The sequence below is a fragment of the Cottoperca gobio genome, chromosome 22 (assembly GCF_900634415.1).
Source record: "Cottoperca gobio chromosome 22, fCotGob3.1, whole genome shotgun sequence".
Classification (NCBI taxonomy): domain Eukaryota; kingdom Metazoa; phylum Chordata; class Actinopteri; order Perciformes; family Bovichtidae; genus Cottoperca; species Cottoperca gobio.
The window spans coordinates 10,336,244-10,359,369 of NC_041376.1; the positions used below are offsets into that span (position 1 = coordinate 10,336,244).

Sequence of the window (23,126 nt, forward strand, 5' to 3'; positions counted from 1 at the left end):
GCTTGGTACAGCCACGCTCATCATAAAGTTGTTATTTTAGCAGGACAGGAATAGCAGCAGAATGTCTTTCAGAAAACAGTCTGTTGGGGAAAATATCCCCATTACATCACTGAGTTCCCAACAACTGATGGCGCTAAATTTTGTCAAACAAAAAAACCCATCAAACTAATCTAAACCCTGTGAAATGGAAAACATTTCAAGCTCCAAGTTAAGGATTTATAATAAAGAGACGAGGGAATGGTGGATAAGAGTTGGGCCAAGTTTGTAATAGCGCGCATGCTTGGCTCCAGTCGACGCTTTAGGGATAAGGGGGGTGAAGGGGAGGGTGGGGAGGATCAATCTCTGGCTCTGTCTAAACACTGCATGCTCACAGCAGACCCAGCGGAGCCGAGGACGACGTTTACGGGACTCCTCGATGAGATACTTTTTAAATGTCATTATCCAGTTACACTGCCTTTTTTGTTTCTCTTCTTCTTTTATCTCATCGGGACATCCGCTGCACCCCCCTCATCTGTCCTCCATGTTACATCATATTCATGTGTGCAAATAAATAAACTCCAAACTTATCTGCAACGACTGGTGTGCCTGAGAATGAACAGAGAACAAATTCCTTAACAAGCCTGTTATAACACCTACGATTCAGATCATATATTCCCTCTGGTTTCATGCATTTGGTGCATTAAGCTTCATAAAGTGCAGTGTTGTTTAGGTGGAAGGCTGAACTCTCCGGTTGCTATTTAGAGCTTGTTTCCTAGAAACCTCAGCATCCTCTCTTGCTGCTCTCTCTGCGTCCTCCCCTCCCCGAGGCAAGCAGGAGGATTTTCAATATTTTAAATTGAACTCCAAACACGGCTATGCTCAGTGATGCAATTCTCAATATCGCGCTCTAAGAGGATTACGCTCCAATATCAATTATGAGTCATTTATTTTGGAAAGAAAAATGTGATTGTTTTCTCAAAAAAAAAGGTAAAACCTACTTTGATGAGATGATCGTGACAAAGCACTGTCAAATACCTGACGGGCGTTTTACTTTAGTTGGGCAATTCTGTCTGCCCACTTGACTTATTGGACTTGGACGAGTGTTTGGGTATTAAAGTGTCTCTGCGTTTGTCTCTCATGCCGAAACTATGATTAAATATTGATCACTTGCATAAACGGGACACTTGTTCTGTTGGTCCTTGTAGAGGCTTGTATTAATGTTAGCACAGGGACATCAAGATAGTCTAATTCAAATACGAGTAAACCCAGAAAGGTTTCCGTTTGATTCCTTGGGATCCCACTTGTATTCAGGAGAATTCTTTTATCGTGAGCTAGAGAAGAGTAAGCTTAAAACATTGAGAGAGGATTTGTTTCATCGAAGAGTTGACTTGACGACGGTTTCTGTCTATAAAAACAGTCCAAGATATCACAACTCAAGCTTACACAGGAACCAGTAGATTCCACTAAGTAACATAAACAGTTACCTTGCTCTGGCTCACATAGGAAATACAAAACCAAGTTGGACAACAGAGCAGCGCATTTCAATAAGCACAACTATGAATCAGTGACACTGATCTATTAGTGCTCATGTGGCCTTTGTCTGGCTATTTTCTATTAAAACACAACATTGAGATGAGCCTAATTCTTGGACTTTATATGAATTTAAACAATTTAGAGCTTAACAGCTGAATGTACTGGGACTTTTTAACTTCGAGAGACCACTTGGGATTAAAACAGGTTTCCAGAGAAAGCACGAGTAAATCTCAAGTGCTTCCTGCTATTGAGAACTATTCTAAGTAATGCAGACTGAAGCACGGCGGGCCTTTTAGTACTGGGTTGCCTTGGCAGCTGCTCTTGGACTCCATGGCCTCTGCTGATAAGGAGGAAGTGGCTTTGCCTAAGAAAGCAAGGTAGACTTTTCCACACTCTCACACTATCCCGTTTTACTAACCTTAACCTATTTCTCTCAGTCCCTCTATTCCTTTTTTCTGACTGAAGAAAGTGCATTTATCCTCAGTCACATGCTGTTTTTCCTTCCATCACAGTGGTGTGGTGTAGGATTATAAACGCTTGTCTAAACCAACCACAATTGTCAGGGAGGTTTGGTATGCAGGCCTAAGTGTGAGCAGAAAGCACCACTTGCATTAATGGAAGCAGAGTGAAAAAGAAGCTTCCTATAAATGCAGCCAGTAAGCCATCTTCCGCTTCAAACATAATACACAGTAAGACGGACTGATGCAGATTATACTCTCCGTTAGGTAACAGCCATCATGTCTGTTTGGATAAAAAGACGTATTCTTGCGGTTCTATTTTAAGAAACAAATGTCTGATCTGTTGCTCTGACACCAGACTGCGGTCTCTCCAGAGACATAGACGATCTGAGAAGTAATTCTTAAAAGGTTTACGTTCCCTGCCATGTATGGGGTTAAAGGAAATGTGGATGAGTCACAGGTGTGTTTACAGTGCGTGTGGGTAGAGAATGGGCTCCTGTCGTCATTGCATTTCTCCGCCTCCAGCCAAAAGATATCTCCTGCTGAATAGTTTATGGCCTCAGTGACAGAGGAAGGTGTTGGACCGACTTGAAGGCAAGTTCGGATCCATCAGTGATAACCTACACAGAGCCAAGTTTATACTGGGTTCAGGCAGGGGGGAAATGGAGAGGTGCTTTTGTCGCGTGAAAGGGAGAAGAGGAATTAATATATCATCATAGCACCGTGCCGGCACCAATTAAACATCTGCTCGGAAGCATCGTGTAACATAATTCAAGAGGGAGGCGACAGCGCCATCAGATGTTATACATGTTTCCTCTCTGGAAGTGAAGAGGAAAGACAGAGAACCTGCAGCTAGCGCGACTATCCTTTTAATAACATTAGACCTGTTTCGTAAGGTAGAAGACAGTCCATGGAATCAACAGTTCCTTTATTATTTTTAGACAACTTCTTCTGTTATATACAATTGACAACTGGCAGAATAACAGACACTAATGATGTGTACCTAATGTGAACCCAGGACACGCTGTGTATTGATTCAGAGTAAGAGCCAGGCCACACGGCAAAGTAACACAGCAAAGAACTGTTGCCAATTTCTTAGGTACACCGAGCTCAAATGAATGCATGTCTAATACAACAATCCAGCAGTAAATACTTCAGTGCAAGGCTTTTGTGTTAGACAGCATTAGTTTAACACATGTGTACCTAATAAACTGCGTGCATATGTGTATGTCTTCCGAAATGAGTGCTGCTGAAAGCTTGCTGAATTACTTGCGCCGTCTGCCGCTAACTCAACAATACGTGAAAACGGTTATTGCGAGCCAGTTCGTGGTAGATCGACGTGCAATGTCATCAAGTTACATGAAACATCTCACCTTGCATACAGCTCTCTATCCTGTGGATGAGCTGGTAGGACTTGCAGCGGTCCAGCAGAGTTCGGATGGCTGGAAGGGGGTCCAGGACGATGGTCTCAGGGTGGGCATCAATGTAGTCCTGAAAAACATTTTAACAATGTTTTTTATTTAATTATTTATATCAAATCCATGCAGAAATATTAATCAATACCCAACTTGGTTATGTCAAGCTACCCAACCTAAAAGATGGAAATAGATTTTGGTGACTGTACACATTTGTAAAGTTGGAGTGCGGATCTTTTGTCTCCCTCCTCTGGCAGTGAGAGTATTTCCATATGGGAGAGACAATATTGGCGACGGAGCAGAGGCTCAGAGTATGGCGAAAGCTAAGTTTCTGGAATGAATGCTCCAGATAAAAGAAACTCTGCGTTCAGAGGAAGGATTAAGGTAAAAAAAAATTGCATGTGAATACTTAAGGTGAGCGAGGGAGATGTGGCAGCAAGATCAGCTGCCGGCATATATGTGCTAGCTCGGGAAAGTCGCCACAGACTCCAGACATCACAAATACTGCGAAACACAGTGAGCTTTCCCAGGTGGCGACAGGCTTCATCAGCATAGTCTGGACTCGTTTGGCAAGGGCTTGAATGTAATGGACATTCATTTATATTTAAAAGCCATAGACCGTATGGTAAAAGCACTCCAGCTTTAAAAGAAAATCATTTACATCTCCTACTGCAACACTAAAAGCTACAACCAGTGTGTGTAGGACTGAAACCATTACTCAGTTAATCATCTACAAACAGTAAGTTCATTCTCAACACATGTTGATGTACCGAAAAATAAAAACTGCTAAACCTCCATTGTTTGACAAGTTACTTTTAGCCCATGGAAACGTCTACAGATAAAACATTATCTGTAGACGTTTCCATGGGCTCTTAAAAAGGTGAAGATTTTAGAAAATGTTCTGAAACTGTTTAAACAACATAATTAGTCGATTGTTTAGAAATCGATAATGAAAATAATGTGAATGAGGGCGTTGCTATTACATAAAATATGCAAAAAGGGGGGCTGCACACCAGCACACTAAGGCTGCAACCATCTGCCATGACAGACAAACAAATAGATTCATACAGATTATAAATGTAAAACAAACGTATTGAAGTAGGCAAACTACAAATATAAACACGGAGTTGAAGGGTCAACATGCCTCACTCTGTATACATGTGTGAGCTAAAGAAAGCATGACATGTATGCCACAGGATCTGTGTGGGTTACATCACTACATCTCTGCATGGCCGGCTGTTAGGTCAGCGTGAGGTTTGCTGTTTTACATAACTGCACTCCCCTTCTCGGCTCTCCTCTGGCTCTGTCCCCACACCACCTCCTCTCCACTTTGCAGCTCTCCATGCTCTCCACATTTCCATCTCTGCTCTGTGGATTTCCCTGCCAACCGATCCTTCAGAGCAATTTTTACTGACTCACAAACGCTGTCAGGTGGAGCTGGCAGCACATTACACAGACAGCCTGCCCAGTCCACAGCGCCACTATCATACACAGAATTCCATTTGCAAACTGACTCTTATTATACAGGCACACACTGACATATGCAGCATGTAAACAAATGCCTTTGCCTTGACATGGAGGACTCATCTGTAGGATATGCCAGGATGTAACAAGCAATGCTCATCAAAGCCAGTTGAGTGGTTATGCAAGTCAAACATGGTTCTGAAAAAGAAAATCCTACCTAATCTTAGAGTTTAGAGGAATACTCTGCTGATAAGGACTGTCACTTGCCGAGTTCTGCATCACAGAAGAAGAAACACATTTAAAAACACAGACTAGAGGGGGAGGTGAGATGGAAAGGAGCACTGGCTAGCAGGTGTTAGAGAGGAAAAGAGCCAGACGTGTGTCAGTGTGGGTGTAAGAGCGTGGGTTTTAAAACTGCACATATTCTGTTCGTTTTTCCAGGGAGATCCGTTTCCATAGGGAAAGAAAACTGTTCTCAGACAATATGGTCAGCAGAGGACCTAATCTGTGCTACTGTTTGTAAACCATGTCTGTGACGACACAGGCATTAAGCCTGAAGTGGATAATCATTCTTACTACTAATATGAACCACAACCAGATGGGTGTGATTTACCACATCAGCGTAAGTGACATAAGCTGTCAATCACAGAGAAGCACACTAGACTTCATGTTTGTCATCTATGTGGCAGCAAGATAAACAAAAACACTACTTCCATAAGTGTTTATAAATGTTAATAACTGCATATAATTGCAACTTTGCCTCCCAAATGTAATCATAATTGGTATATGGTATTACTTTTGTCAATTTTTAGGTAGCAGACAATAAAAAAAGATGCTAATAGCAAAAAAAATTAATAAAAAATATGGCCATAAACATTCAGCTCTAAAATCGTTCTAATAACATTTGTCCCAAGTCTTGTGTGCACACAGCTCATACCTCAGGCCACTGAATCACCAGAGCACATCACAGCCTGACATTTCGTTTTAAATAAAGACGTATTTTAGAGAGGAAGGCTTGTTCCCTCCACAACACAACAGGTTATTTATAATCACAGCTGTGTCGTATTAGAAATGCACCAACGCTCATATCTCAATGAAAATGTAATCACAGATGACAGCTGTGTTCAGGTAAATAGCCACAAAGCTGAGGTGTTGATTTAACAGCAAATACTCGATCCAACCGTCATCTACAGTCACAAGCTTTAGTTGGTGAGTGAAGGAATGACAATGTTTGACTAAAACCAACGTTCCCTTATGACGCAACATACCGTTCCTGCTTTGTTTGCTTATTAGCCAGCTAGGTAGATGGTGGGCATGGAGAAATATTTTAGTCAGTCCACATAGTCGAGTACAGCTAAGCCCAAAATAGCAGAACTGAGAAAATATGACAACAGTTATATGAACAGTTGGCTTTATTGAGAACAGTGACAGGATACCAAAAATGTATCACGTATCTTCAGGGGTTAGAGAACGAAGCCATGAAGCCAGCCAAACGAAAGACACCTGATTACAAAGCACCTAGAATATAAGGACAAAGTAAAGTGGTAGTTGACATGGGACTCTGTATATCACTATATAACAGCTCTGAAGTATTTAGGTTGAAAAGTATTAGAATACAAATAGGTCCAAAGGTATCCAAGAGTACAAATGTTTGTATGCATATGCTTAATCGTGTTACGATTATGAGGGGGTCCTTGGAAAATGTTCTCCCCTGTAAGAGGGTCCCTGGCCCCCAAACTTTGAGAACCCCTGGTCTACGCTACCCTGTAATCACTGAGCTGGATTAATAGAGATCTAGAGGTCAACAAAGTGAGCACCATTATTGAGCATGAACTGCTACTATTAGGTAAAGCGCCTTGCAGTTACCACTGTTCTCCTAAACCATAGCGCCTTTCAACTTGTGTTGCAACTCATGATTATTTTCATATTAATGAATCTTGAGGTTATTTTTGGATACATTTTTCAATTTAATAAATGTTTAGTCTTTAAAATGTGACACAATGGTAAAACTAAAGTGTGAATAATGCACATCCCAAACAATGTGACTTCTTCAAATATCTTGTTTAAAATATAACATTTACATCATATGAACAGAGACTCGCATGATTTATCAATACGTATTCAATATTAGAAATATGTAATATTTGGTACAAAACACATATTTGTCTTTGTGCGTCTCTGTGTGTGTTAGGTGAGGCTGAGTGTAGGGGTCAAAGTTCACCTCTAATATGCCTGAGAGAAAACCCACTGTTATAATTTTACACATCTGTAGAAGGTGGGGACCAATACTATGGGAAGTTTTTCTGGAGCACTTTTTTGTCACACAAATCTTTACAAAAAACTAGGTCATGTTGAAGCAAATGCACAAACCTTGAGTACCATAAATGTGTGCAAATGCAATGTGCTAATATATTGACCAGGTTCTGCTGTGCAAGTTATTTCTCCACACTGACTTCCTGTTTGTCTTTCCTAATTGAGCAGCCATGTACACATTGACAGAATTGCACAACGTTGATCATGATTATAGCACCTCTGACTCATTCACACACACAGACAGACAGACAGAGAGACAGACAGAGAGAGCTGGTAGAACAAAATTAATTTTCTCACCATCTAAAACACGGCTAGATTAATTAATACAGAGACACACACATACACACAAACACTTTTCTGAAGTGTGTTCACAGTGCCACATTTGAAGCTGTGACCTTCTATCCATGTGAGATTTTTCTCACTTCAGGAAGTACATGAAAAACGCATAAAGAAGTTTCAGTAACAGCATTCAGGTTTTATAAGTCACTATAATCATGCTTAAATATAGATGCTAATGTCCTGTATGTTCCTGGAGCTATGCTAAGGCTCTTCGGCCTTTTTGTTTGATTCCTTGAACTGGAACATTTACATGTAAACATAAGTCTGTCATCCATAAATGTTTACTGCCTGAGGCAGTGCTGCTTTTAGCTACAGACAACACTATCCAGAGCTTGTACACTTGTTTCTCCATTTCACGTGTATTTGAAGAGCTAAGCTAATGTTCCATATCATGCGTGCTGACAGCGGCTGGGCCATGTGATGACTGGATCATGTAAATGTTTTGTTTGAGAATAGTGCTGGGTATTATTTGAAATTCTTTGTTACAACACTTTGAAGGAATATAAAAACATGTTTAGCTACAAAACCTTCTTTTTCATTTAACAAAGAAGTAAAAGATCTTCGATATTAAATGTCTGAAATCAAGCAGATTTACAACTAATTTTCATACACATAAAACATAATCTGAAATCTGCAAAAATATGTATTTAAATCAAAAACTACCTGGTCAAAGAATAAGTAAATAATATCACAAATCGGACAAGACATTGTATGCCAGCTTTCGCTCCTTCAGCTTTTGATACTTTTCCAGACCTCTGTACTTGTGGTCTACACATCCCCTAATACTAGAGGAAAACGAGGGAAGACAAAGATGCATACCTGTACTCTTTGCACCAGTAGAACAGCCTGTGAATCATTCTGGTCAGCCTCCAGGATGAGGTCAGTCAGTTTGTGGATGATTACGTCCAGGGGACCCTGCTCCTCCAGAGGCTGGCTGAGGTCCAGCTAAAGAGAGGACAGCCATGGGTCAAGGGATATGCTGCAAAAACTCCTCCACTCAGGTATTTATTTATTACATTTAGAAATGGTTTACCACAGCAATCATCTATAAAAAGCCATGTTGTTTTGTAAAACAGCCATGAGTGTCTCCTAGCTGCAAAGCTATGAATTTTTTTACTTTCGGCATTCATAAAAATACAGCATTACATCATTTGAATAAAAAAGTAATGCCATGTACCTCATAGTGGTACCTCTAATACAAGGGTTATAAAATATATTTGATTCATTAACAATTAAATAAAAAACTCTGACACTTTATTTTGTCTCAGGCAGGTGAGGGGGAGAATATAAAGCCAACAGTATACAAAATCAAAAGCATGTTCTCACAGGCAGCACGGCAGGTTTTACAAATCAAATCCCCAGTTTGTTCAGACCTCAAATTAAACTTGCCAACATTTCCCCACGTTATCCTTTACTGCAGTTGGTTAACAAAGTTATATAGTTAAAAACATTTTTAATATGTGACATTTGGGTTAAGTTGTTTCCCTTTTACTGTTTAGTCACTCATCTTATTTAGCATGCTGAAAAATGCCAGAGGGGAGTTTATCGTATGCATCGGGCATGAGTCATTATAGACGTACTTATACATGCTTAGGTAGGTGATGAAGACTAGGATGTACAGATGTGACCATATTGATGAGACTGAATCATGGCTGCACCTGACTGGCATTGATTTCGAAAGCAAGGAGTGTAAAAAAAAAAAGAGGAAAAAAAAGGAAAAGAATTACAGAATAAACCGTAGAATTCATTCTAAAATTCAGTTTAAGTTATTTTTTTCTTAGTGTGATGGAGAACTCTATGAACATGAGTATTTTTAAGAATTCATCTGCCATTGCCCTCCTCATTTATACTCCCAATCTGTCGACATTCTGTAGAAAAAAGTAATCTCTCCACACAATCTCATAGTTCTGCTCTAATACTTTTTTCTTCTTCTTCTTCTTCTTTGGTTATAAACCAGCATCGGGTACTGATTCTAAATCACTTTCTCCCCCTTTTATTTATAGCTTTAACTTTGATGCAAGCAGAGTTTATGTTGCATTTGTTTTGAATTACACTACCAGGATGTATTGCTGGTGCCATCTTAGTTACAAACTGGTGAAAGTTACAAACTTTCTCTCCCTCTGGTCAGACCTGCCGTCTCGCTGAGCATATTAAGATTTGGAGGGATGAAACCCTTTTTAATGGTCACACATGCAGCGCACACAGCACACACGGTGAAATGTGTTCTCTGCTTTTAACCCATCCTAGTACCAGTACCACTACCATCTAGTAATAGGAGCATTGGGCAGCTAGCGCCCGGGGAGCAATGGGAGTAAGGGGGGAAGGGGGATGTCCGATGCCTTGCTCAAGGGCACCACGGCAGGGCAGGAGGTGAACTGGGACCTTTCCAAGTAGCAGTCACACTCCATTTTTTTTTTTTGGGTCTCGTCTGTGACCTGAACCAGCAACCCTACGGCTCACAGCCCAAGCCCCTACTGACTGAGCCACTGCCGGACAATATTCGACAGCCTCTGAGAAAACAGCAAATTAGCATTTGTTTGATGTTTACCGGAGCCGAAAGGCCGACTGCACTGGACAAGTAGTTCACAAGTAGTCATTGCAGCTCTTTAAGTGTGATAAGACTTACTATGTAGGTCAGCGCTTGCACACACATTACATGGGATAGAAGAGAGATGCGAGGCTTAAGCAACCAATGTTAAGTCCTCTGCTGGTGAACTGGCTATGTCCCATTGACAAAAGGCCTATATTCTGGCTGAATGTGTCCAATTTCTTGCGAAACAGGGAGTCGAGTAAGGTTTGTGTGTGAAAGACAACTATCAAAGTTAGAAAACAACCGTGCTTGGAGTTGTGACTGCTTCCTCCCCCCGTTTTTTGTTGCTACATAAAGGACCTTCTAAATTTGAGAGACAGGGTTGTGTGAAAGAAGGACAGACAGACCATCAGAGAGCGAGATAAAGTAGCCTTCAATATGTGGCTAGGCATAATATAATAATAATAATAATAATAATAATGAAAAAAAGCCATACGAGTGAAAGTATATGTTGAGACAAACTAACCTTAAGCTATGTGTTTCCTAACAGCAGTAATACAACTGTAGCAGTCTTGATTTCTTTTATTATACCAAGTCAAACACTGTGACACATAATTTAACAGCACATAATGACTTCTTGAATGTGTAAAAATTGAATTATGAGACAGTGTAACTGAAGCCAGAGCAATCACAGCAACATTGCAAGAATGTGTCAAAAAGAGCTAATTGTGTTGGTCGCCGTGCTGCTGTTGCATAATGCAGTCAAACACTAGCTCAGTAGCTAATCAACAAGTGGGGATCGCCTAATCGTTACAGGAAAAAGACAAAGGAAAACCTGTGCAAAAAAGCCTGAGCCGGGCAAGACCCCACTGTCCTTTGTGCTGTCTAGATAGTACGCAAACCGAAAGAGAGCACACCTTAGTCACACTGGTTTGGTCAATGCAAGAACTGTAAAACTGTACAGAGTTTCAGTTGGTTTAGGGTTGGCCGCAGTCAACCTGTCAGTTAAGCTAACATTTCCTGGTTAATAATTGTAAGAAGTGGGATGATAGATGACTAATTAGCGTACCCTTGGTCTTGCCCTGAAGAGTCAATTGCACGGTGTAAATCAGTTCAATATCTGCTGATTTATATATTGTGTTCTTTACAAAGGGTGTAATCGGAGGGAACAAAATGTTCAACTGCAGTTTAGTTCCTACTTACATTAGCTAAGACCTTGTTCATTGTTCTCATCAGAGTCCGGCTTGGGATATTGGCTTTTCTATGGTGAGCAGGGACAATCAATCAATACTACACATCATTAAGTCTGTGCACAGTATTGTAACATGCAAAGAAATGCAACACACCCTGTAATGTTCAAGTCAAGCAGCATTTCCTTAAGAGCTTCTTATGCTACATCGAGACGGCATGCCTTTCCCAGCCCATCTTAACACTGTAGGATCTCATTCTCCTCCACGCTCCATTCCACCTGCCTGTAGTAACACGTCCTTCAGCTCAAAAGCAATACGCTAACATGAGCTGCAAAAATGTATACAAGGCAAAGTGGCTCCAGCAGGTTTGCAAGAATCGACAGACAACATTTTTCAAAATCGAGTGCACCTGTACTGGTATAGCTAAGGGAGGGCTGAGGTTAGGTGTGGGCGATATGGCTAAAATAGTCTATATATAAATTAATGTTATTTTGTATTTTGGGATTTATCCAACATTTTGACAAAATGTTACTTAATTAGCAGCAGAAGCTAGAAGACAGGGGCTGATAAAGTATTTATTCTCTAGAGCATTGTGGATAAAAACTGATGATGCACTGTTGAAAGTATACAGGAATACTCAACCAGTTTCAGGAGGTGATATTCAATACTACACTGAAATCACATCAGAATCAACCAGTATGATTACACAAACTACTGTAGAAAGGTAAGGTTCAATTAAAATAATATAAAGACGTTTTAGTGACTCAGTGTCTCGGCAGTCCAGCTGGTTTATCAGGAATCATGTGGTAGACACAGGTGTGGCATATGGCAGATGCATAAAACACAAACATGCTGCCATGAACTTAATAGCACTGTCTTGGTTAGTCAACACTGATAAAATGTGATATCACCAGTTCAACACACTATTACTGGTCTACAGTATAATACTCTGAGCAGCAGTGGTGACAGGACCTGAGCAGTGGTGTGAAGTACAGCAGGTCAGTAAAAACCAAAGCAGTCACTTTTCTGTCTAGCTTGCAGTGTCAGTGTGGCAGAGCTAGGTGGAAGGGAATCTGTCTGTACACCGCTGAGGCATGGCTTTTAATCTGCTGCTTACACAACACAGAGGGCCCATCCACAGCCTGGCCCCTCCACAAAAACTGGACTCTACACCATGGGGGTCAACACCCACTGGCAAAGACACATCACAGAGGATGAATCTCTCGTCTCCTTGTGCGTAGACAGAATGACCCCGCTTTAGAGCTCATCCAAAAAGCCAGCAGTAAAATCACTGATGTCCTGCTAAATGCTAAAAGCAGAAATGTCAGCTGACATTGTTGCACGTCCCTCTGGGACTGAGTGCTAGCAGTGGGCCATGGTAGTGATGGACAGCATAGAAAACACGCTGGATCCTGCAGGGAGAGGGTAGTTCAGGGCCCATATATTTACAGCTTTGATGTAGCTTCACGGTGGGCCCAAGCTATACCCCAGGGAAATCCAAGAATGGGGATTTTGATCAAACAGCAGGGACAGCGCTGACATGTGTACTTCAGTTTTCAACATAATTGTGTACAAGTATGGTAAACACAAACTGTATCAACCATTGTTTGCAGCCGTTATTTGTCTCTGAGCCTGGTGAGGTTTTGCCATGGACCGGCTTCATCCTTTAGATGTCTCTTTCTAGTTGTCCTCAGCTGGATCTAATCTCACCTGGTTTTCACTTTGTTGTCAGAGCAGCACAGAGCGCAGACAGACATGTGATGAATGATTTATTTAGTATGACGTGCGGCACTCGACCGTGTAGGAGAAACATATGTGTTGGAGACTAGATGTGCTTGTTGGCCACACCTCACATGATGTCCAAGACGAAACATGAGAGGGGATCACCATGACTGTAAATCTCCAGCCAAAAACCATATTGAGGGTCAAAATGGGAGCTCATTAGGCTAATAGCCTTCTCCTCAGCATCTCTGGAGTTACTGCTGACTATGTTGTGCACTTGAAGCTTATGCGTCAACTGCCTTTTAGCATTTATCAATGACTACACTTTGTTGAGTATAATATTAGATTAACCATTAAAAAATGTCTGTGAAATATCTTAAGAACCTTTTTAAAGACATGTTTGGCAGGTGGATTTATCATGGCGGATGAAAAAGAAGAAAAGAGGTTTCGGACCTCTACCAGGTCTATTGAGAATATCTCATTCATTATCATCTTCACCCTGAATTCAAGACTCCTAAAGCGACAAAGTATATACTAATTTCAACTGACCAACAATCAGCTTCCTTTGGATGGTGGTGGTACACCGGAGGATCAATAAATACCATCTAAAGACAATATCTTATTTGTCCAAAAATTCAATATGTGGATGTGATACAGTTAGCATGCCCAAAATGAACTTTAAATACCTAGTAAGCACTTACCATATAAAAAAAACAATAACTCAAAAAACTTTCTATGGACAGCCCACTCAAACAATGGCCATTTGCTGTGATGGGTTCTCTCTCGAAGAGAGAGTAATGGCTTCCTCAAGGCCGATCCTGGTGAGTTAATCTCATCAGCTCTGTGATACAGACAAGCTAATGTACGGAGCACCGGGGGGATAGCCATCATGAGCTCAGGGCTAAGGGGTCAGTATTGATGAGCTGCTGCAAAAATCGTTTGGTGAAGGGAGAGGAAGCATGAAGGGATGAAAAGTAGAGACGTGAAAGGTGAGCGTAATGATGGGGTACTTAAAAAAAAAAGAGCTAGAGTGGAAAGATGCTAGAGGCTAAAGGAGCAATCATGTAAAGTCAAACAAAAGAGCCATCTGTTCTTTTTCAGTCCAGTCAGTCCTGATGAGTATACATGTAGATGGTTTTCCCACACTAGAAATGGAAATATAAAATAAGCTCCCTGGGGCCTCCATATTTAGCAAAGATCTGTTCACACAGGGCAACGTCATAACCACTAACAACCCTCTGGAGGATCCAACCTCTTCTGGTAAAACCCATATAATGCTAGGTAGTAGAAATATCTGTCAATCCCAACGTCACATCTTCATGCTGTAAGTTTTTTTCAACAAACAGTTCAAAATTCCCATCTTCTGCTGATCAAATAGTCTCATCCTTGTAGCTCTAGCACACAGCCATTTTTACAACAAATTTGTGTTTTCGACTGACACAAGTGAATTAGCTTGTAATAAACTATAGGTAAACATGACTAATGACACCATGACTAATGGTTTATTTTACCAGGAAAAGCCTAGTATTCATTTATCTTAGATCCTAGGATATCCAAGGTTGAGTTGTTATCGTTAGCTAGTCTGTCAGACCACAGGGACAAGGTTAGGTGATTCAATTGACTGCAAGAGATAAATCTGCAGCTATGTTTTACTCCATCCTTCTAGAAAAGGTTAAATGGACTTGATATCCACATAACAGCAACACTCCCACCCACCCTTAAAGCTTAAAAAATGAATAAAACATGAATACTCAAGATGAACACTTAATCCGCAGTGAAACACAACTTTCATTTTGAAGCAATAGTAGTGACAGGCAAGTTTTAGGGCTAAATGTTTTCTGTGTAATGTACCACTACTTCCTTTTCCTGATATCCCTTTCTTACCATCTGTCCTCATAACTCTCATCTCTAACAAAACATCACTCTTCTTTGTTGAGATTAGTTCATTAATTTAGTAATCAGTAAGATTGGGTTTAAGATAAGATAAATACAGCATACAATAAAATATATAGAATAAGAACGTTTCAAATACATAATCTGGCATTAGAAACCGCATCATTGATTGCGCAATAACAGTCGAAGGGAGAGTCTAGGGGTTGCTGGGCTCAGAATCCACTTGTGCAATAGGAGAAGACAGCTTTACACACAGACACACACATTACAACGGCTACCATTATCTTCGCTTGTGATGCAGCCGTGACAGTACAGGCACTGACTAGCATTGGGTGCGTCTCAGGCAGCAGTCACCGGTGTGATTTCAAACCCACCTCCGGGTGTCTGAGTAAACTGAGCTTTCTCAATTGGCAATAACAGCAAAGGTAAAAAATAAGGAGAGTTTATGCTGTTTTGTAGACGGAGAAAAAAAAACGGACAACAGGTAGTCCTGGAAAAAAACAAAGTTATTATGGGGAAGGCCAGAGTGTTGTTCAAGTCCCTGGGTACCCTAGATGAGGGTTTTTGAGGATCCTCTCTCCCAGGAGTGACTGAATGCACAGTGGGAAACAAAGCCCTGCTTACTTTGGGACTATTCCCAGGACAAGGCTCTTTCTGGGTGTGCTGATATCGTTAGCACAGCGAAAGGAAAAAAATAACCTCAAAAGCAAAGTGGAAAAAAATAACCTCAAAGCAAAGGGGAAAAAAAGCCCCCCCCCCAGACAAGACGACAAGAGACAGCATTAAACAAGAAAAACAGAGAAAGACTGAGAGAAAAGGCAGGATGATTCCTCCTCAATTGCAGAAAGCAATTTAACTGACAAGTACTTGTCAACACTGAGCTCCCAGGACTTGGTAACAATTGTTACTATGCTGCTGTATGTGCGGTGTTTACTTATTCAATGTGCCCAATATCCATTAATGACAGCAGTCTTTACTTCCCTGGGGCTTGTATTTACATGAACATAACTGAACACCTCTTTTACTTGAGCTAAGTAATTACGTAGTAATTTCTTTTAAGTACATCCACATTATACAGAATAAAACCTTGACTGTCATAACCGTGACTGTACTAAGCGATCTGTTAAGAGTTGTAGTAATTCACATTTATGCAATTTTTGTTTTATGTTATAACAATTTTGCTGTTGGTGTAGGTGACTGATGTCAGATAATGTAATGACTTCTACAAGCTTTTGAAAGTTCCAACCACACATACTCACACCTGAACACTTACACTCAATTATTAGTCACTGCCCCAATTACAGTAGCTTCCTCTGACGTACAACAAGAGTTTAAAGAGCTGAGGCCATATTGTGCAGAGATGAATTGCATCACAGCTTAACAATGAACATGGCCTGGTAGACTGTCCCCGATGATGCTTACAGACTGAAAATATCAAGACTGTGACGCAACTACATTGGGTTTGTAGAAGGTTTGGTTCCAACTCTACCTCAGGGCATCTAATCTGAAAACAATTGTGTCTCAACAGGATATACAACAAAAAATAATTTTGTTTCTTTTATAACAAAAAAAACATTCAGAGAAAAAAAATGTTGTTGTCCACTTACCTGAACAACTTCTATTCCTCTTTTCCTGAAAAATAAGACAAAAGTAACAGTCATTAATTTGGCCAAAAATAAACTGAAAGATGTCAGTCTTAAATAGACCTGCCATGCATCGAAAGTAGCTAAAAGCTATAAAATGCAAGACGTTATGTAAATGTGTGTCAGGCTGAGGTAGGGATTTCTGTGCCCTCTTTTCAGTGTCTCAGAGGAAGGAAAGAAGATTAACCAACACAAAGCTAAGTGGTGTAACAAATATGTTTTACTTGCATAGTGAAAGTGACAAGACAGCAGTTTATTTTTTACTTTCATTTGATAAAATATATGCCATGTCAAAGATCAGTCGCCCTCACTGGAGTTGGTTTTCCTTTATAATGTGAATGAATAAAACAGTTCCAAGAGGGGAAAAAACAGAAACTCACTAAAGTCTTAACCAATTTGACATGAGCCCATCTGTGTCTAGATGTAAAAACTAAAAGAGCATTGAACCGTAATTATTCAGTAAATTTGTCTGAAGCAAGACAGCAAAGTAGGGCCACTGTGACTGAAAATCCCATCCCACAGCTGGAGAATATTCTACTAGAAATGCAATGCAGAGACATTTTTGAATTAAAAATGACTTAAACGATTAACCAATCATCAAAACATATTTAATTAGTCGACTAATCGTTGCAGCTCTACAAGGAGTACAAAACCAGTCCAGCACCACAACCAACTCAGCCTGTCCAGCCCAGTTGTTTTTGAGGTTACAGCCCCATGGTAACGGCAGTGCAGCCATTCACCGCTTCACAACAATGTGGATATTTAATACTGCAGCTGGCGTGTTTCATGTGGTGTGAACGGGGCCTTTAGTTTCGTCCCATCTCAGATATTGGGATCGTCTGCTGCTCTCATATATTGTTACACAGCAAGCAGAATGAAAGGGATGAATGAGAAGAGCCAGCAGAGAAGCAGGCCAAGGTCAGAACTTTTTTTAATAGGCTTGACACGAAGAATATGGAGGTGTAATGAAAAATAAGACACTTTTTACTACACCCTTTCTTACTAACACGTAGTATCATATATCCATAAACTCTAACCCTAAAGTTAGGTATTTATGGCACACCCTAGACAATATTGTACTGCATGACAGTAAGTGATTACGAAGTTTACACGTGGGTGTATTTCAGAATGTGTCGGCGAGATCGAGCAAACATTGGGCAGAGACAAATAAAGTAGACCAACCAAGTGAAGCAGCATTACCTGTTTGGGCTGTTAGAAAGATGATCCGTCTGTTCCTTGAAATCAACACAACCAGTATTTTTACATGATAATAGATTTTGAAGTGATATTCACCACAGGTTTTAATAATCAGTCCTCCCATCACTGCAGTTAATTGTATCATGTTGGCGAAAGACTACATACAAGCATACAGTGGGTGCAGCTCAAGATAATCTCATCAGATTTGTTGTCCTAGAGTGGCCTTGGCCTTGACAGGACAAAGTGACAATATTTTCATATTATCCAGAGACGTTGAGGCTAGCTGATCTCAAGGGCATTGCATTTTTCCAAATCAGGTATACGAGAGTCAGTAGGAAGCCTCTTAATTGCTGTACAAGGCCAATGGGACACAAACACAAACCCAAGTGGCTCAGACCAGCAGGAATCCCTTAAATCCAGCTGCATGAGACAGGCCAGACCCACACTGAAGTACTCACAATGTCAGCTGCAGGCCACATGATGAGAGGGATAAACCCTGCTTAGTCACTATTGGAGTATGATACTGGCACATTATGTTAAGATGAAACAATTGGTTTATTTTTGATTACAGAGCCTTACAAGTATCTATCTGTTAGGTAAAATCAAGGGGCATGAAATCAAATTCAAAGAGTGTGATACTGCCATGGAAACCATTTCTTCATAACATGGCATGGCATATGATAAGGGTATATGTCAGGAAAAGAAGAACCAGTTTCAATGGTTGACTGGGGAAAGGTCATGTGGTGATCATATACATGATACGCCCACATTTACTTTGTGGCTCTGTTCCATTTTAATGTGCTGGAATGTTGTTGTTCCTGTATAAAAGCTATTAATGCGACCTGATCTTTTGTCACAAACACCACTTCTTAACACTTGGCCCCCGCTCTTTATATTAAACAACCCTCAGTCCAGCTCTTGGGGAAGAATGGAGTAGTCAGCACGCAGGGAGGGGGGTGTTACTTGGAGGTTTATGAAGAGATTAAAAATGTTTTGTGGATTACAGTGTGGTAATCTGTGCTGGCCAAACCAGGTCGCTTTGTGAGGCAACAACCCTCTCAAAAAAGGTAGGAAGCAATTGCCTACTATAATGCACACCGAGTGACAACACACCTGACCTAACAGGGCACACCTGTGGTAATTTAAATGACTGAAGACTATAAAATGTTTTCTCCATTCTCTCTCACTGTAAATCACTATGATTGTTTCTGCTTTTAGGATAATTACGGCCCTCATACAGCACAGGCAGCTAGGCAACATTGCATTGAGAGATGAAAAGGCTGCTGCTATACCTTGGAGCCATTCCCCAATCCAGTATACTTACAGCAGCTATTTTAAATCAATGAGGAGAGTTCACTTCTTCTGAGAAAATCCAGTGCCTACTCTATAAGACCTTACATAACATTTTGCATGGCCTGTAGAAGGATAAGATACAACAATATAACATACATACAACACTCATATAGCTATGCCTCTCAAAGCTGGAGAACAAATCCTTGCTACAGTGGAAATACACCCTTGAACAAATTCATGTTATGACTATGTATCTCAACAGATAAGTCTCTTTTTTGTAGACAAATAAAACATCTCACAACTAGAGACACAAAGCCAAGACTGGTCTGGTCAATAATTATAAGATACTATAATGGTCAAAGGTAACTTTGTGGGATAGGAGCACATATTTTGGTTTAGATATGTTATCAACACATCAGCAGAGATTATTTTTCTCATTCCAAACACATGCCTAAAGTGTTATGCTTCAACACAATTAACTAAATAATAACACCTGTTTTAGCTGCTTATGCTGTTACACATGCGCCTTAGGCCACTATCAACAGTTCTACCTACAAACATTCCGTACTCCTACTTTGTCTCAACAGGCACTGACTCAAGACATGACAAACTAAACTCCACTACACTAAATTGACTTTTGCTAGTGTCCACCTTCCCTTGGGGCATGCATAAGAAAAGAAGCACAGCAGCCACAGGTCTTATCAACAGTGCTTCTAGTAAAACCTCAAATGCTTGAAAACAGACATAAGCAGGGAAGTCTCAGCTGCTGTGTGAAAGTATGAAATAAAAAAAAGTTCAAACGAAAACGGCAAAGGGTTTAGAGAAGAGATGATAATCAGTCTCTTATGTCATAGAGCCATAGGATGGAAGTGCAGTGTCTGTCAGCACATCTCTTATTAAACAACAGTGTATTAAACAACAGTGTATTAAACAACGGTATGTGGAGCTCTTTCAGGTAGTTCCTCAACAATCGCTTGACTTGGACGCATTAAATTAAATTACATTAGTGTTATTATCCATACACACCTGCACAAATCAGCAAAGGCCTGGAAATTCAGCTTCTTCATCTTCTTCTCGCTGAGCCAGTAGCCGACTCTCCGGCCTTTCAGGAAGGTCTGCATCTCCACTGTGCTCCGGTTCCTTCTCTGGAGGTAAATGGTGTGCCTGAAGGCTCAACCTGTACAGGCGAAAAACAGGAAACCAAACTATGACGTTAATCGTACAACGACAGCAGGCAAAGAAGGGAATACTCAAGTCCACGACTCGGTTTGCGTTACGTTACTCAAACACAGCCAGAAGTGGCGCTTTCGACCCTTACTAGTCTTCCTCATGGAGCTTAGCGCCCTCATATTTCACATTATCTAGTTTCCTAACGTACTATTACAGTGACTGTAGTTCAGCATCAGCGAACCACACACACTGCCCCGTTTTGCTAACCTCAACTGCTAATGTTAGCTAGCAAGCTGGGCAGTGACAGTCTGCATAGCTAACCGTTGGCAATTAGGAAACGTAAGCTAGCTTGCTAACAAGGCTGACCAACGTTGAATAACCGAAAAGGTTCATACCACTTCCAAATATCAAATTAAATAACTAGCTAGCGGCTAGTTGGCTAAAAGATGAAACAACTGACTGGACGGTAACTACGTCAAAAGAGGGGCTGTGGTGAGCTAGCATTAACTAACCTGACAGTTTTAGCACAGCTCCCCCTGAATGTGTGTCCCCTTCAGAAACTAGCTCGGATAGTTTCCCATTCTCGGTCCGTCCGGTGGAGAAGGAGAATACGTTTTCAAACAAGGTGACAGATGACAGGTTCAGCTGGACTCACGTTGAGATATTCCTGGTGCTTTCTCCCTCAGTCTCTAGATTGAACTGCCTGCACACACCCAGGATCCAGGAGACTGATGCCGCCTTCACGAGCCCCTCGGAAAATACCCCTCCCGTCTGTTGAATCGCAGTCTGTCCTGATTTCACGTGACGTTGTGCTTTCATTATCGATTAACGTGCAAATTATTTTTCTTGAGTAGTTGATGCCCATCTCAACTTCACATATATCTTGTTGTGTGTGGTCAACAGTCCTTAACCCAAAGATATACATGTTTAAGTAATTTAACAGACAGATCCCATCAGCAAATCCTGATGGGATTGTATTTTTAATTAACAATTACTTATTTATTTTATTTTTTGTTTTGTATGTTTACTAATTGATTCATTGACTCATAGTTTATACTCTACGTACATCAACAACAGTGCACAGACAGGATAAGAGACTCTGAAGAGTGTAATTGGTGTTTATATAAATGTATATATGGGGTGTTTATTAAGCAGTTGTTTAATCCTAATTTTAACAGCTCAATGTGTTTTCATCATTAGGGTGAAAGATACCGATTATAGGTGCCCAACAAAGAAGAGTAGAATTACTTTATTTTTCTCTCGGGATCCAGAATTAGGAGCTCTGTCCCGGCACATTTGGTCTACCATCTCTTTACTGTTCAGGATATCTTTTAGTTATCTGGCCTAACTAACCCTAACAACCGGGACCCTGCTCAATGGTCCTACACCGGTGGTTATCACCTCGCTAAATCAACCTAAATCTCAGTCTGACTGTGAGCGCGTTCACATAAAAGGGGCGGGTTTTGCTGTGTATGACCAATCACAAACAGGGACAAGTGTCAGCAGAGCGTCACATTTTACAAATGAAGAGCAAACTACAATATTAGAGAAATACGAAGAAGTTAAACACATTATCCAGGATAAAAGTAACAAAACTGCCAAATGCAGGAATGTGTAAATTAATAGATATATTATACAACTGCCCATCTAGAGCACGAGTAGATCGCTATAATTACATTTGTGTATTCCATTAACGTGTTGAATTAAATGTATTCTAATAGAATATCAGAAATTATTTGGGAAATTATGACATGTATGATAAAACTTTAGTCCTATTCTTTCAGCCGGCGGTGAAAAACAGACTTCAAATCAGAGGAGCAAATAAAAAATAATATAAAAACATCATTCAAAGAGTTAAGCAGACTTGCTTTCATATATTGATAATCACCCACAGCATAGGCTTACACTACACTGTATACAGTCTGTGTGACGTGTCACATGGAAACACACGGCTCAAGAAGCTGATATATAAAGTCAATATAATATTTGATATAAGTGCTACACGTCGGAGTTGTGTGCTTAGGTGCCGCAGACTGTATGCATTTCCTTGCGTTACTTTGCAACAGGTACTTTTATGTATGCTGTGTGTGTTTATATGATATGAACGTAAACCTATTTACTGCTTTGAATTCTTATTCTTATATTTATTAATTTTTGCTCCCAAGTCACCACCAGCTGAAAATATACACGCCATAAGAATACATCTAACACATGAATTGAACAGAATACACACATGTAATTATAGTGAGATAGGCCGATATGGGGCAGTGATATTATAAGCCTGTTAATTTATGCACCCACACAGTCGGAGATGGTGGTTTAAACGGTGTTGCTTTCCCATAACTTCTTCGCATTTGTGTAATATTATCCTACGATCCGCGCACCGAGCTGTGATTGATCAGCTGACGCTGCTTCACACGAGTGGATCCGGAGCAGGTGCATACCTGTCAACATTGGAATTTCAAAATAAGGGACATTTTCTGGCGGACTCCGCCCATACCTTAACAGCTCTGAGCCAGCCCCAACCCATATAATGTAAATGTAAACACATAAGGGACGGGTTCAGGAATTACATGTTTATTTAAAGTATGCATTACTTGTACAGACATGTTTATGAGATGTATGTATTTTAATTGCATATATACATTTTATTCAGTGTGGGAGTCCCTAGCATCTGCAAGGGACTTGTTGTAAACATAGATGGCAGACTTTGCCTGCCTCAAGGCTAGCTGAAGGCTGCATTACATCTACATCTACATTGACATCTTTAGCTCAGCTTTGGTCACTTGGTTTGCCTCTGAAACAGTTCTTGTCACAAATTAAGTCATTGACAGTGTATGTTTTTGTGCCTCGTGAAAATCGTTGCCGTGTGCAATGCTAAAATCTGAATGGCACACTTTACAAAAAGCACGAGTTTGCCCGACTCTGCTTTTTATTAAATAAGGTAAGGTCTCCTCCCGTTTGTCTAGTTACTTACATACAGTTTT

General features: G+C 40.5%; 1 protein-coding gene and 1 long non-coding RNA gene across 3 annotated transcripts in view; both read right to left on the reverse strand.

Annotated features, from left to right (window-relative positions):
- Window positions 1-20,960, reverse strand: part of itpk1b (inositol-tetrakisphosphate 1-kinase b) — a 29,238-nt gene extending 8,278 nt beyond the window's left edge. The window contains exons 1-5 of one of the 2 annotated variants that reach the window (XM_029460290.1): window positions 20,795-20,960; window positions 19,996-20,146; window positions 16,444-16,468; window positions 8,321-8,446; window positions 3,344-3,461 (exon numbers count right to left, since the gene is read on the reverse strand). In XM_029460290.1, coding sequence (XP_029316150.1) covers window positions 3,344-3,461; window positions 8,321-8,446; window positions 16,444-16,468; window positions 19,996-20,090 — 364 coding nt within the window. In that variant the 5' untranslated portion in view covers window positions 20,091-20,146; window positions 20,795-20,960. Of the gene's footprint in view, window positions 1-3,343; window positions 3,462-8,320; window positions 8,447-16,443; window positions 16,469-19,995; window positions 20,147-20,651 lie in introns of both variants that reach the window. The other variant, XM_029460289.1, reaches the window with a different exon arrangement.
- On the reverse strand, window positions 8,468-11,596 carry LOC115027171 (uncharacterized). The gene is made up of 3 exons (XR_003834358.1): window positions 11,378-11,596; window positions 11,235-11,292; window positions 8,468-9,163 (listed from the first exon to the last, which is right to left on the reverse strand). It is a non-coding gene; the product is annotated as an uncharacterized LOC115027171 (long non-coding RNA).
- Window positions 20,961-23,126: the final 2,166 nt, after the last annotated feature.